The 15,157-nt window shown below is 35.2% G+C and overlaps 1 protein-coding gene across 1 annotated transcript in view; it reads right to left on the bottom strand.

The window, feature by feature from the left end:
- adam12a (ADAM metallopeptidase domain 12a) overlaps window positions 1-15,157 on the bottom strand; it is a 103,287-nt gene that overhangs the window by 77,403 nt on the left and 10,727 nt on the right. The window contains exon 2 of the mRNA XM_079388546.1: window positions 5,742-5,845. Within this exon, the coding sequence (XP_079244672.1) occupies window positions 5,742-5,845 (104 nt within the window). The remainder of the gene's footprint in view (window positions 1-5,741; window positions 5,846-15,157) is intronic.

Genomic DNA, 15,157 nt, shown 5'->3' with positions numbered 1-15,157 from the left:
AAAGAAAGGAGGAAGTCATTTAGAGCTATAGCAAAAATAAAGGGAATGGAGAAATCAAGAGTTTGGAAACCACCAGCAACCAACAACGACCTGATCAGGTGAGAAAACAACAGTAGTTGATGACAGACAAATCATAAAAGCTGTGAAAATTAATCCTAAAAGACGTGTCTGTAAAATCACCAACAACTTCCAGAAAGCTGGGGTGATGCTCTGACAATCTACTGTCCTCAGGAGACTTTGACACAGAATTACAGATGCTACACAGCAAGATGCAAACCTCTGACCAGCACCAAAAATAGAAAGGCAAGATTAGAGTTTGCAAAAAAGCACAAAGGTGAGCCAGAAGAGTTTTGGAACTGTGTTTATGGACCGATGAGACAAAGATGAACCTTTATCTAAGTGATGGAAAAGCAAAAAGGATGTGGAGAAAAAAAAGGGAACTGCAAATGATCCCAAGCATAAAGCCTCATCTGTAAAGCATGGTGGAGGTGGTGTCATGGCATGGGCGTGCATGGCTGTCTCTGGAACAGGCCCTCTCAACTTTACTGATGACTTAATGTATGATGACAGCAGCAGAATGTATTTGAAAGGGTACAAAACCATCTTGCCTACCAATATTCAAGAAAATGCCACCAGATTCATTGGGAAGTGCTTCATATTGCATCAGGACAATGGCATCAGCCAAAGAATTTATAATAGCAAAGAAATGGAAAGTCTTAGATTGCCCAAGTCAATCTCCAGATTTAAATCTGATTGAACATGAATTTCACCAGCTGAAGAGAAGAGTAAAGGCAGAAACTCCCCAAAACAAGCAACAATTGGAATTGGCTTCATTAAAGGCTGGGAAAAGTATTTGAAAGGATGAGAGCAAGAGTCTGGTGATGTCTATGGGTCACAGACTCACTGCTGTGATTGTGTGCAAGGGATCTGCAACTAAATAATAGCTTTTAATCTTTTATATCTGCCTTATGTTCAACTGTCCCAATACTTCTGCTCACATCAATGAGTGGGATGAACTCTAAAAGTGCTGTTCTTTTTATTTGGTAAAACATGTGTGTTGAAACGGCTAATAATAAAATGTGACATTCTGTAGTTTTGTACTCATATTCATCTTTTAATCATATTTGCAAATGTCTTGACTCCACAGCCAACAGAGCAATTTTGTCTTTACTGTTCCAATACTTATGGAGGGCACTGTGTGTGTGTGTGTATATATATATATATATATATATAAATAAAATGAAACTAAAAAAGTATGACAACAATAGTAATAAAAAAAGAAAGTGGGTTTAAAATTACTTTAAAATATGTATTTAAATCCAATTTTGTGCAAGACTAATAGATGTTCAGAAGATATTGATCAATATCATAGCAGATATTGATCATGCATCAAAATGCACACAGCAAGAGACTTTTTATGGGTCATTTCAATACAGAAACAACAAAAATGAGCAAGCTGTGAACATTTAAAAAATAAAAAAATAAGAAAAAAATTAGACCAAACCATCATATTAGATACGTTGCTGCATTAGCATTTCATCTGCATCCACCCATATACTCTAGTGGATATAATTGGTTGATTGCCACTTTAAGAGCTGGCAGCTGATTGGTTAAATACATAATTACACACACCTGCTCCACTTGTGGATGCTCTATAAATACCATGTTATAAGGGCAAACCCATCTCAACACACTTCAATCTGTCTGATTGCATTTACTTTATGATTTCCTGACAATAATTTGAAATGTTATGTTAGATGAAATGTTAGTGTTTATGGTTGCATGACAGAGTAACTAAATAAAGTGCTAGTTTATTCACACAACAAGTCAACAATGAACTCAAATCCATATTTTATCCATGTGTGTCCATATTAAAAGTGGTTAGCACAAAAACACATATTCCCAATGGACTGTAAAATAAAAATGTGGTTATGCATCTTTATTTCCTCTAAATATTGTGTTTCATTCAGAATGCATCACATTATGAAAGTAAAACAGGTTGCAATAGCCGTTTCATGTTGGCTTAACTTCTGCTAGCGTAATATTCATGGAAGATGACGTTCTAACAGCTGCATTTAAGACAATGCAAATCCTGAGACCAATACACAGTGAGAGAAAGCATATTTCCAGTTTTGAGTGTGCTTTTGTATAGGATAATATGAATCTGCCATTGTGTCATAAGTCTGTAGCTGTCAGGATTAGCTTTATGTTTCAATTCTCTCTGACATTAATTCTCTTCACGCTCTGGAAGTCTGAAAGTTCGGCAGATTTACTCCGAGCCTCTGAGGGAAATGGATTTAAACCAGCCAGGCGTTGACAAAATACAGCAGAAATAAACATGAATCATCTGTCTAACATGAAGAGGACCATACGTCATTCGTGAGAGAAAGTCTAAGTGTATAGCACAAATTTGACCTAGAATATGGGCTGACCTTCATCCTAGTGATGGAAAACAAAGAAAAGCTAATTAAACAAAAGCCAATGGAAAATGCATGGTCTCCAATGGTCAAATCTCTGTAATGTACATCAACTTGTGGCCTTTTTATTGAATGCATGGATATAGCATTCACTGTATTTGTTGGAAAAACTACTAAACCGCATGGGATACGATGAGAGTCTGTAGGTTTGTAGGAGTGCATTTATAAATCTCTGATGAAAAGATATTTGGGGGCTGACGTTCTTGTTGATGCAACTTGGTTACAAAACCGCCACTAACAACTTTGACCTCCATAAATCCATAGTAAAGCAAATAAATGGAGCAAATTTAACACCCCTGTAAGGGTTCCTCGGAGACCTTTCAAAGTTAAATCACTGCAAAACCTCAGAGCAAGAAGTACGAAAGAACTTGGTGAAGGGTCTTCAGATGCGACTGGCATTGACTTTCATTGGCTTTCAGGTATTCATTCGCCTCCTACTGGTGAAATAGTCAATGAACAAATCTTTTTGGTCACAGACTCCATCACTAATTCATAAATTTACTGAAAAGGAACAAAATAGACTTGCACTGCTGAATAATCACTGGTCTCCAACAATAACATTACCTCCCATCTCAATTTTATCAAAGACCACCAGGAGGATCTAAATAGCCATTGGTGCACTGGAGCAAAATAAGCCGGAATAAAAGTTTAAAGTGTCAGTATCAACAATAAATGTCCCACAAAAACAAAACACAGCATTCCAGCTGAAGAGCCTCATCCCGGGCTTGAAGTGTGGTGTTGGGAGTATTCAGTGATGTTCTTGCGCTGCTCCAGGAAACTTTACAGGAGAATGTCATTGTGTCAGGCAGCATGCCTGTGCCAACTGGATCATGAAGAACAACAATGATCTGAAAAACACATGTAAGGAGCCGTGGCAGGTGGCACGGCAGGTAAAGCATGTGCTCGGTTTTTGATGATGTGAGTCCAGACTGCATTATGTGCCAATACATTTCCCCACTTTATTCCCAGAGTTACTCCCTCCCTTGACGGTCCTATATATTAAAAGCAAAAGACCATAAATAAAATGCATGCAAATCTACAAGGGCTGTAAAATAAGAATTTATGCAATCTGGAATGACCAAGTTAAATGGAGTAATTCACCTAATTATGACAGTTCTGTCATCATTATTCAGCCTCATGTTTTTTCAAACCCTATGCTGATACTTTTGCTTGTAATGTTAACCCTAAAACCTACTGTCTCATAGTTTATACGCAAATCGGCCTCTAAATTATTAACAAAATCAAAACTTTGCTAAAAAGCTGTTGTACAAAATCTACTACACACCATTACTAGATTATCCATAAATCATTTTATTTTTTAGAAAAATCATGTTGAAATGTGAGTCTCAAATATGATCGTCAGGCTTTTCTCCTTTAAAGAAAAAAATGAATGTACCCACTTGAAATGTTACATGGTCTTAGAAGCTGGAAACTGATGTGCATGAATTTATCAGCATGCAGGATTGGTTAAAGTAAAGGTTCAAATGCTTTTTTCAAGTAGTGATTTTTCACAGGCATCATTTTAGACAAGCTATTTCTCACAGGAACTTGTCACAATCCACAATTTAACAAACTCTCACTAGTTCAATGGCCTTTTCCCCTACATTTTTAATGCTGAATCTCCACACAGATCCCTGGGTGGTCCTATTTACTCTAAGATTGTTGCTCACGGCGGTACACATGTAAAATCTCTCTGTAAAACCTTTTTACAAACTCCAGTAAGAAAACAACAGACTCTGAGTAAAAAAATTAACAAATGGCTTCAAAACAGCCCTGCACGTCTTCATTCCATTAATTGGTTGAGAAATGTTTTTCATTAAGGACAAAAGCAACACATCCCCTCCAGGAACAATATTCCCTCACAGGCAGGTCTGTTCACCGCTTCCCAAAACATATCAGTTCAAACTCACTCCTTGTTCAACCAGCATGTAATCAGAATCGGTGCTGAGAACACAAACTTTTAACTTTAAAGTCAACTAGGAATAGCCTATGTAGGCCATGTACACACTGTAAAGTTTCAGGAGTGACAACCGTATGGGAGTGAATTACAGTTTTGTTTGTTTGGAAGTCAGCTTCGCAGAGCCAGGGGTTGCCAGGTCTGCGTACAAAAGTCATCAAAATATGCTATTCCCTTACCTAAAGTACATATTTTACAGTCACCTTAATGCAAACTGAAAACTACTATATGGTAGTGATCATAAACACAGCTCAAAGCTCCTTACCAGTGGCTCTCCTTCAAGAAACTGAACATCTAGTGCAGATTTATCACTGATAAAATATTTCGATATAAGCATTTCAGCAATACAATTTATGGGTATGTCAAACCATAACGCGCAGCAACCGTTTAAAAGTAGCCCAATTGTGACCCTGGACCACAAAACCAGTCATAAGTCTCATTTTTTGAAATTGAGATTTATACATCATCTGAAAGCCGAATAAGCTTTCCATTGATGTATAGTTTGTTAGGATAGGACAATAATTGGCCAAGACAAAACTATTTGAAGATATGGAATCTGAGGGTGCAAAAATTTTTACAAAATATCTTCATGGAACATTATCTTTACTTAATATCCTAATGTCTTTCGGCATAAAATAAAAATCGATAATTTTGACCCATACTATGTATTGTTGGCCTTTGCTACAAATATACCCATGCTACTTATAACTGGTTTTGTAGTCCAGAGTCACAATTTCTTGTAAAAAATGCAGATTTGGCAACCCTTTTGCAGAGTGTGCTCTTGAAGAGTTGCCATGTCCACTTATGATAAGCGAGGCTTATTATAGTCTTTGGGTTTGGTGTTTGGACTCGGCTCAAGAAACAATATCTATTAGGGGTTAATAAAATGTGCAGGTTGCCATATTTTGTTGTGTGTCTTCTGGTTTTGAGTTTATTGATGGCTTGTTTTTAATTTGTTTTGTTTTGTTCTTTTTTTTCCTAGCAAGATCTGGCAACACTAATGAGTCAAAACATACCTCTGTGATTTCTTGCACCGCACATACTGAAAAGACACAACTCTGATACGTAATTGTTCAATTCAGTTCCGTAAACACTGCATAGAATCTCTCTAAATGTGGTTGTCACTACCTGCATTTTTCAGGAGTGAATTCAGCATGTAGGATGCAGTTTTAAATGACTGAACTGTGTGGGTTCAGAACAGAATTAAGCACTGGTTCATTGACAACCGAATTTAGCTGCAATGTGTACATGGCTATAATGTGTTCCTGAATGAAAAAACTGGGAACTTGATTTTACAAGTGACTTACCATTGACTTTATGAGACTAACCGGTCTCTGCTGTCCTCCAATGAGCAGGTGTGGTTCGATTACGTCATAACGCTCCAGCGTGTCGTGTTGATTCTGATAGGCAGCTGAAAAGAGAGAAAACAAGTATGGGAGATCTCCACCATAAAGCAAACCACCAAACTTTGGTCTAGACATTTCATTGACTAACGACATTGCCTAATCACTGACTAACTCTGCTGAGCATTACTTATTTAACCCTTGTGCATCAATAAAAAAAAGTTACACTTTGGTCCATAGTGGACAAAAATGTCCATGTCAAAAAAACGGTCATAAAAATTGGAAGCTTGGGAGCACAGACTTATGTTTGGTCTCATTTTAAAGAAGACCCATGGCAGATTATTGTTGAAGTAAAACAAGTTTAAAAAGTGAAACCAAACAAAAGCTATACAGGTTTAAGTTTATGAAAATGATTTATGAAGTATGAACAATATTTTATTTTTATTTTATGAATATTTTATATATGAAACCTGTTGAACTCTAAACCTGCTAGACAATCAAAGCCATGAATCTAAACAAGTTGTGTTCCAAATTTGAGGTTGATATCTCAAAAAATTAGCTTTCAGTAAAATTTTGGTTGGGGCGCAGTACCACATTTTCCCCATTAGATGCCAGCAAAACTCTGCTGGTGCACACAGTGCTTGGATTTGTGATTTGCAGGAGAGTTTCTCACTCTCAAATTTTACAAGAACATACATGCACACACACACAATTTTTTTTTATGACACACATACAAACCACACTCTGACATCCATACCAACACACCCACACAATTATAGCTGCATTATTTATCCAATTGGGTCCATAATATGCAGAAGCAGAAAACAGGAATAAAGCGAGTATAGACCCTTTATAGACTAAACCTGAAAAAATGGCACCATCTGATAAAATGTTTTATTTTGAAACCTTGCCAACAGAATGAAAGCCTATTAGCAAAAATGGCATACTTTTTTCAGTTAAACAGCACCGCGATTAAAAATAGTTACGTTTGGTCTCGTTTTAAAGACGCCCCATGGCAGATTATCATTGAAGTAAAAAACGTTTAAAAAATGAAACCAAAAAAAAAGTTATTGAAGTTTAAGTTGATGAAAATGCTTTATGAACAATATTTTATATAAAATAAATATATTATGTTACATGTTGAACTCTAAACCTGCTAGAAAATCAAAGCCATAAATCTAAACAAGTTCCAAATTTGAGGTTTTGTTTGGGCGCAGTACCAAATGTTTCCCATTAGATACCAGCAAAACTCTGCTGGTGCACACAGTGCTTGGATTTGTGATTTACAGTAGAGTTTTATTTCTCAAATATTACAAGCACACACACACACACATTTTTTTTTTATGACACACATACAAACCACACTCTGACATCTATACCAACACACCCACACAATTATAGCTGCATTATTTATTCAATTGGCTCTATAATATTCAGAAGCAGAAAACAGGAATAAAGCAAGTATTTGCTTTATAGACCAAACCTGAAAAAATGGCACCATCTGGTAAAAAATTATTAATTTTTAACAAAAATCTATTAACAAAAATTGCATCAGTGTTTCACTTTTTTCTACATAGTGTAAAATAAATTTATTAAAGGAAATGAGGGTGGAATATTAAAATTCCAATAAAAATACACACCTGAGCCAAAATGTATGCAGTTAGCATTAACACAAAGTTCTAATAAACTAAAATGGACAAAAATGTCCATAAGGTTGCACAAAGGTTAAAATCACTCGCAGATAGTCTTTTTTCAATCCATGCTATTTATAAATCTCTTTGGCGTTTGCAGCCTGCTGCAGTGATGCCATGAACACAACATCGCTAATCAATGCTTTCAAACATCAGGTTTGCCCTGACAACAATCTCCCTGGAAACTACATCTATTTCAGGCCTGATTCGATTTAGATCAGACCTCTGTAATGACCTAATGAAGCTCTTTTCTGTGGCCTCATCTGTCTCTATATGATATTAAAGTAATATTACATGTACATATCACACATTCATATCAGCATATCTCAACCAGGCAGCCTCAGCAAAATTCAGAGAAACCACAAAACGACTTTAAATGAAAATAGTTGAAAATGTTATATTAAAATAAAATTGCAAAATTAAATACCTGCACGTAAACTGACATCATATTTCTCACTCAAACGAAAATGCATCATTGATCTCTTCATTTCTCTCACACAATAGAGGTCTTTTTTGAATAGGTTTTGTTACTGCAAAACTGCATTATGAACTTTTTTTTTTTTTTTTTAATTCAGCATAAATGTACAATTTCTTTCCATATATGGAAATTAGAAATAAATCAAATAAAATGTTTACTTATTAAATAAAATATACATCCATAACTTATTTAGAAATTTTATTTGATTTATCATTATTTTATTATTTATTTCTAATTTTCATGGTTAATTTCCCACGCCAGCAAAGCTCACTAAAATAAATTAATAAAAATGTAGTTAATTAAAAAACCTAGTTAATTAATAAATAATAAACATGTGTACATATATATAATTTGTATATTTAAAATAATAATAATTATTATATATAATTTTCCCAGTTTCCTATGCCACTAAGCTCACTAAAAATAGCTCACTCAAAAAATAATAATAATTAAAAAAAAAAGTAGCTCCCTGGAAATGATAAAATAAATAGCTTTATAATTTCCAAAAAAAATCATTTATTTATTATTTATTTTATTATGCATTTATAATTGCCATGGTTATTTTGCCATGCCAGCACAGCAGTTCACTACAGTATTTTGGACCAGAGCCTGTGGGTTTTTGTACAAGCATAAGCAAATGGTTTCCTCCCAGACAAGACAGTTTACCACAGAGACATCAACAGTATAAACACATTTACACTCGCTGAACTCACTGATGAAAACAACACAGACACACACATCAAGCATTTATCAAGAATGACACCAGCAGCGCATTTCATTAATCATGCATAAAAACACATCATTATGCAGTGACAGCGAGATGTTAAGAGTGCAGTTTACAATATAAACTCTCTTAACGTTCAGCAAACCACGCTAGTCCAAACAAAAGAGTTCACTCGCATCTCCATGCTACCGCCTGGCATGATTCGTCTTCATTAAAGCTTCATAAACAACTGAAGCATCCTCTTAGCAATCGCCTTCCTGTTTGGTTCATAATGCATGCAAGTGTGAAATTAAGCGATTACACTTCCAATCAACTATTGCAATTCAGGAACTTTGTTAATTTGCATTTTAAATGAACATTTTAAGACACACATCCAACATGACAACTATTTCCAAAGTTAACCATCAATTTATATGCACCACATTGGCCAGATTTTAATGCTCATGTCACTAGGTTTTGGATGCTTTTCACATTTTTAACCTCTCTGACCCACAGTCTCGTCTCATAGACATCAAACTCCCTCTGTTCTGTCCTTTACAGGTCTTCCTCTCAGACTGAGGCTGTAGATTAGTCAGCTCAACTATATGTCTGCTTTATGTCTGATACTAGGGTTTCCCTCTCACTGAACACACTGTGAAAAGAAACAGAGACCGTGGACAGATAACATTGTGAAATCTCTTGGTCAGCACATTTACAGACTCTCTGAAACACTCAAACAAACAGCCGACTGGCATCCTTCATTTTTGCTCTAATTTTGTTTTAGTCTCAGACTTACACACAGACAGTGTTCACACATAAATCCAACTTTTTCAAATTCTTTTTCAAATCTTTTTAACTGACAATAATGACTAGGTAGGTATATATAAAAACTGTTAAAAAGTTTTTGATCAATTTTTGAAAGATTTTTGTTAATGAAGTCTCTTCTGCTCACTAAGGCTGAATTTATTCAATTAAATATTAATTGTATTTTATAAAATTATATTTAAAAAAAAAATTACAAAAAAGTTACTAAAAATGATTATTTTATATTATATACATGATTATTTCGTTATAAATACCTTATATTTTCATAGTTATTTTTTATAAATATACAATAAATTAAGAAAATATATATACAATAAAATTACCCATCATATACGTAGGTAAAACCACATTCTATAATATTTACTTAATTTTTTTTTAATAAATAATATAGCAAAATAATACTTTATTTTGTATATGCTTTGTATGTAAGGCTCACTTTCCGTTTGTATTCATATATGAATTTAAGTCAAAGAAACACACAAAGTTTAGTGTGACTTCAGCTTTAACCGCTACACCAAACCACCAATCCATGGCTTAGGCTGTATATCTAACAGCCGATGTAGAATTAGCCATAATTTCCATGGCAGTAAAAGTGATCCTAAATAATCAAGCCCAGAGCCTGACAGATCTGAATCCAACACCAACGGCTCCTGAAGCGGCCTGATGCCGGCAGAGCGAGGTTTTGAGGTTAGTTTGGGTGACGGAGCGGCCCGGTCTGCACTGATGTCACCGTTTAACGAGCGCACACATGGAATCGCCATCACGTTTCAGGCCGTTTCATTTCGGTGGGCCTTTGAGGACATCGTACACCTCGACGAATGGCAGTTGAGGGTGAATGGGCGATATTCTTAGCAGGGCTTTTAATGTTCACTTGTAAACGGAGAGAGAACAAGCGATATTTGTTCATTTTAGAAATTCCTGCTTGTGTGGTGGAGCCGTTTAAGAGAGTCAGTAAATTATAAAGTTATAGGAGATGCGGTGAGGGAACGCAGCTCCGGAGCTTATTTACATTCTCAATAAAGCAGAGCGAGAAACTTCAGCTATTACACTGTTATTTATACATCTGCAGTCGAGTCAATAAAGCGAGTGTGCGGTTGGGAGCGTCCATGTTATATGTGTTTGTTCTTTATTGGCTGATCTTTTGTACTGGATTTATGAGAGCAAATGACTGAATAATAAAGGTATAAAATTTTGAAGCGGTGGCCTAGAAATTGTGTGTCATTGCCAGATGCAAATCGAATCAATCCTTTTTTTCAATATGTGAAGTGCTGCAGTAAACGTACACACTGGGTTTGTGTGAATAAGTGACAGTTTTCTGCTTTGATCTGAGAAACACCATCAGAAACTGTAAAATATCTCTAAATAGATGCTCTTGAAGTCCACAGTATCTTGAAACTGATATAATTTATCTGGAAACTTCTGACTTCAGAAAGATCTTTGAGCAGTACCCTACTATTCTGAAAAAAAGAAGAAGCTTAAACCAGTCTAAGCTGGTCTTCCAGTCTGAATATTGAATATTGGTGGTTTTAAAGAGATTTTCAACAATTTTCAGGCTGGAAGATCAGCTATGCATATTCATAATAAAATAAAATATATGATTTATAAATATTATCATTTTATTTAAAATTTACTTTATTATAAATGTTATAAATAATAAAAAATATTATTATAAAAGTAGATGTGTTGCGTAAAAACGTATATATATATATATATATATATATATATATATATATATATATATATATATATATCCTGAGTTCAGTGAGTATATATTATATATATATATATATATATATATATATATATGTGTGTGTGTGTGTGTGTGTGTGTGTGTGTGTGTGTGCGCTACATATTATAAATGAAACATATAAAGCTTTTATTTTTTATTAAAATAATGTTGTTTAAATTGTAATTGTATGGTTATTTTATAAATAAAAAATAGACATTCTTTTTAGGAAATTAATGCTTTTATTTAGCAAGAACAGATTAAATTGATCATAAAAACATTAGCCATGCTAGGAGACCAGTTTAAACTTGCTAAGACCATCTTGCTAAAGAAGATTTCCCAGAATGCCTTAGTTGTGTCAAGTCAGCATCCATCAGATCTGGTGTTTCAATCTCAAGTTTTTTGAGCATTCTGTAGGTCTGAGAACTTCACGACGCCAAGATGCAACAAACAGCATCTAATCTCCAGTGGGAGTCTGAAGTAAAGTTCACATGCAGCATCTTTGTCTGACATCTGGACCTGAGGGGATGTGAGGGAAAATATCTCCAAAAATTAATCATGCGTTTTTGGCCAACAACCACTTAAACATAACCACAACCCCCTTCTAAAGCCTCGGCAGTACAGCGCGAGCAAACACCCCCTACACTCCTCCTGAACACCCAGCGGGCTGTTTTCTGTCTTACACAAGCCCTCGATATGACAGCCTGTGCAATAAGAACCATTTCCTCACAGGCTTTTTTCTTTCTTTGCAAATGGAGCACCAAATCTTTCATCCACCGCTGATAAAAGTCTCATTTCAAGCCTTTCCCTCAACTAAAGCAGACAGATCCGTCTTTTGTCTCTCCTCCTGCTGCTGAAACAAGTATATGGTGTGATTTGGATGCTAGTGTGCTAGTTTGACCTAACTAAACCAACTAGACTACCTTACATGACCAGCTTAACCATCTGTGAGAGAAAATACTTAACATGAATATAAGAGAGATAAAAATATAATAATAATTATGTAAATAAACAGACAGAGGTAAATATCTTTCATTTTAATTTTATTTTTTAAGTTGTATCCATTTATAAGAATTATACAAAACAGGCATTATTATTATTTAAATAACAATAATATTATTAATAATAATAAAACAAGAGATGATCATATAAAAATATAATATTATAGAATTTTTTTCTTTAATAATATAAGTAAACAAACAAATGGAGGGGAAGCATCTTTCATCACGTTTTATCCATTCAAAATAATTTTTCAAAACCTGGCATTACTGCATTGCTTTTTAATATATAAATTGTTTTTTTTATATAAATAAATAATAATTCACAAACAAACAAATAATGGTGAAGTACCTTTCATTTGAGGTTTTATTAATCAAAAAGTATTATCCAAAAATGGCATTATCAGATTGCTATTATTTTACATTATAAACAAGATATTAAACAAACAAATAATGTCCTTTTCATTTGTGAAGCATTTTATTCACTGAATTATCCAAAAATACAAACGTATAAAACGTCCATCAAACATAACTATATCATAACTATATACATGATATACACTGTTGCTTAGAATTACTCATATCAAGTGAAAACATTTTGATTATACCGTCCACGCTTAGTGGTCAACCAATTTGAGAAGCTGTGTTTTGCTTGTTACTTTAACAGCATGCATAAACTGGCCCAGCGGTCAGCAGAGATATCTCAGGCCAGATGCAGGAAGCGGTCCCACTCATAAATGAGCATTTAAGCCACGACAAATACAAACTAGCCAGTAAATGATGGCTTTAGCTGGTCTTTCCAGGAAGGCTCCATGCACTGTCCTCTATTACAGTAAGTTTAATTTTGCAGCATGCAGCCTAACTACCCAGGTAAGCACTGATGGTTGTCTTTGAAAACAGTGACAGCATCTCTCTGTGTTCACATCCCGCTGCTGTACTGCATTTGATTAAATATGAAAAATACGGCCGCGGGCGACATGCTGATGACTCTCCACATGAACAAAGAGAAAAATAGAGGAAAGCTCAGACAGACGCTGTGTAGAAGAAAACACAGGCCGTGGTCCAGATAGAGAGCGAGACAAAGATGCAGGAGAGAAAAACGCGGTTTGTTCCTCAAGCGGTTTTGGAGAACGTGCTCAATGAGAGCATGAAGATCCCAGCGCTGCACGACAAACTTACATTGAAACAAATGTGCGACATAAGAAAACACAGGTTGAGGAAAAAGCGAAAAGCAGGAGTTTAATCAGAATTCAAGTTAATCTGAGACATATGATGAGGAATACCCAGTGACAGGCCCGTCTCCATCTTTACCGGGAGAAAACAGGAAATTGTCCGTCGGGTCTGTGAGTGCAGGCTGACATCTGGCTTATGCTGAATAATGAAATAATCCACTGATACAGATGAATGTATTCAGTGCTGCTGCTCACATCATGTTGGGATAAAGGAGGGAAATCAGCAGTGAAAACACACTGGGATTTACTGAAATACCCCCAAGAGCCTCGTGTTTCTTTGAACGAGTTCATGTACGTTTGGGGCTACAGATGTAATCCATTTAATATATAAACTTAACATATTTTTCTTAAATATATACATCCATGTGTGTGTATTTATATATAACTGAGCTGGAGTTTCAAACCACAGCCTTCAGTATGAGAGAGAGTAAGAGTGATGCTGACTTTGCAGCAGAGCTTTAAACATCATCTCTGAACATCGTTCTTATCTCATTAACGTTCCAATCCTCGTTGTGATTGTGGCGCGAGTGTTTATTTTGGCCGAACTCCAGTTCAAACAGCTCAGCAAGCAAGACGGCATAAACAAACACACAAAGGTCCCGCTGATGACATCAGGGTCCTGAACAGAAACACTCAGAGGAGATCAGCCTTTACAGGTTACTCTTACAACAGCCTACTTCAACTAAGAGAGAATCAGAAGCGCAAGAGTTGATTGTAGGCCTCACTGTGTTTATGCAATTCAGTTTGAGAGAACAATGCCAAAATTATCCACAATTAATGCCTTTTTCACTCAAAAACTGAGGTGCATAAGCTCAGATCAATGAGGCCTATGATCAATCAGTTCCAAAAAATAAATACGAAACCTGTCCAAACTGAAAGAAAACAAAGACATCGAATCCAAGATCTAATGATAATATGTGACCCTGGAGCACAAACGCAGTCTTAAGTCGCTGGGCTATATTTGTAGCAATAGCCAAAAATACATTGTATGGGTCAAAATTATCTATTTTTCTTTTATACCAAAAATCATTAGGATATTAAGTAAAGATCTTGTTCCATGAAGATATTTTGTACATTTCCTACCATAAATATATCTAAACTTAATTCTTGATTAGTAATATGCATTGCTAAGGATTTCATTTGGACAGCCTTAAAAGGCAATTTTCTCAGTATTTAGATGTATTTTTTGCACCCTCAGATTCCAGATTTTCATATAGTTGTATCTCAGACAAATATTGTCCCATCCTAACAAACACATAATGAGGTATTTACAAGCAATTTTTAAAAAGTTGGTTGTTTTTGACCAGGAACACCAAATTAGATAGATTTTAGCACTTTTAAGGCTTACTGTAATATATAAAATTAGTCTTATTGTGCACAACTATAGTGCACATAATTTCAAAAAGAAAAATGTTCGCCTTCAAAATCGTTCATCAACATAACTTTCAAGTTCCCTCAAGGCTCAATTCTAGTACGTAACATCCACTTTTCACAGTCCCAGCAATCCTGATGAACCAAATCAAGCTCTGTCCTATTTTTTATTATTGAATATCTTGTTTTGCTCAGAAAAGCATCAGATTGCAGAAGTAAAAAGGCTTGAAAATGTTTCATGTTGATCTTTAAAATGCTCTTGATGTAACATTAGAGGTTCTTCAGATCAGCGCATTTGCTACTGGCATCGTCTGTTCACGCAAAAAAAAAAGCTATAAGATCTTGAAGAACCAGAA

The sequence above is a fragment of the Barbus barbus genome (assembly GCF_936440315.1).
Source record: "Barbus barbus genome assembly, chromosome: 32".
NCBI classification, from domain to species: domain Eukaryota; kingdom Metazoa; phylum Chordata; class Actinopteri; order Cypriniformes; family Cyprinidae; genus Barbus; species Barbus barbus.
This window is presented reverse-complemented; position numbering and strand designations above follow the sequence as displayed.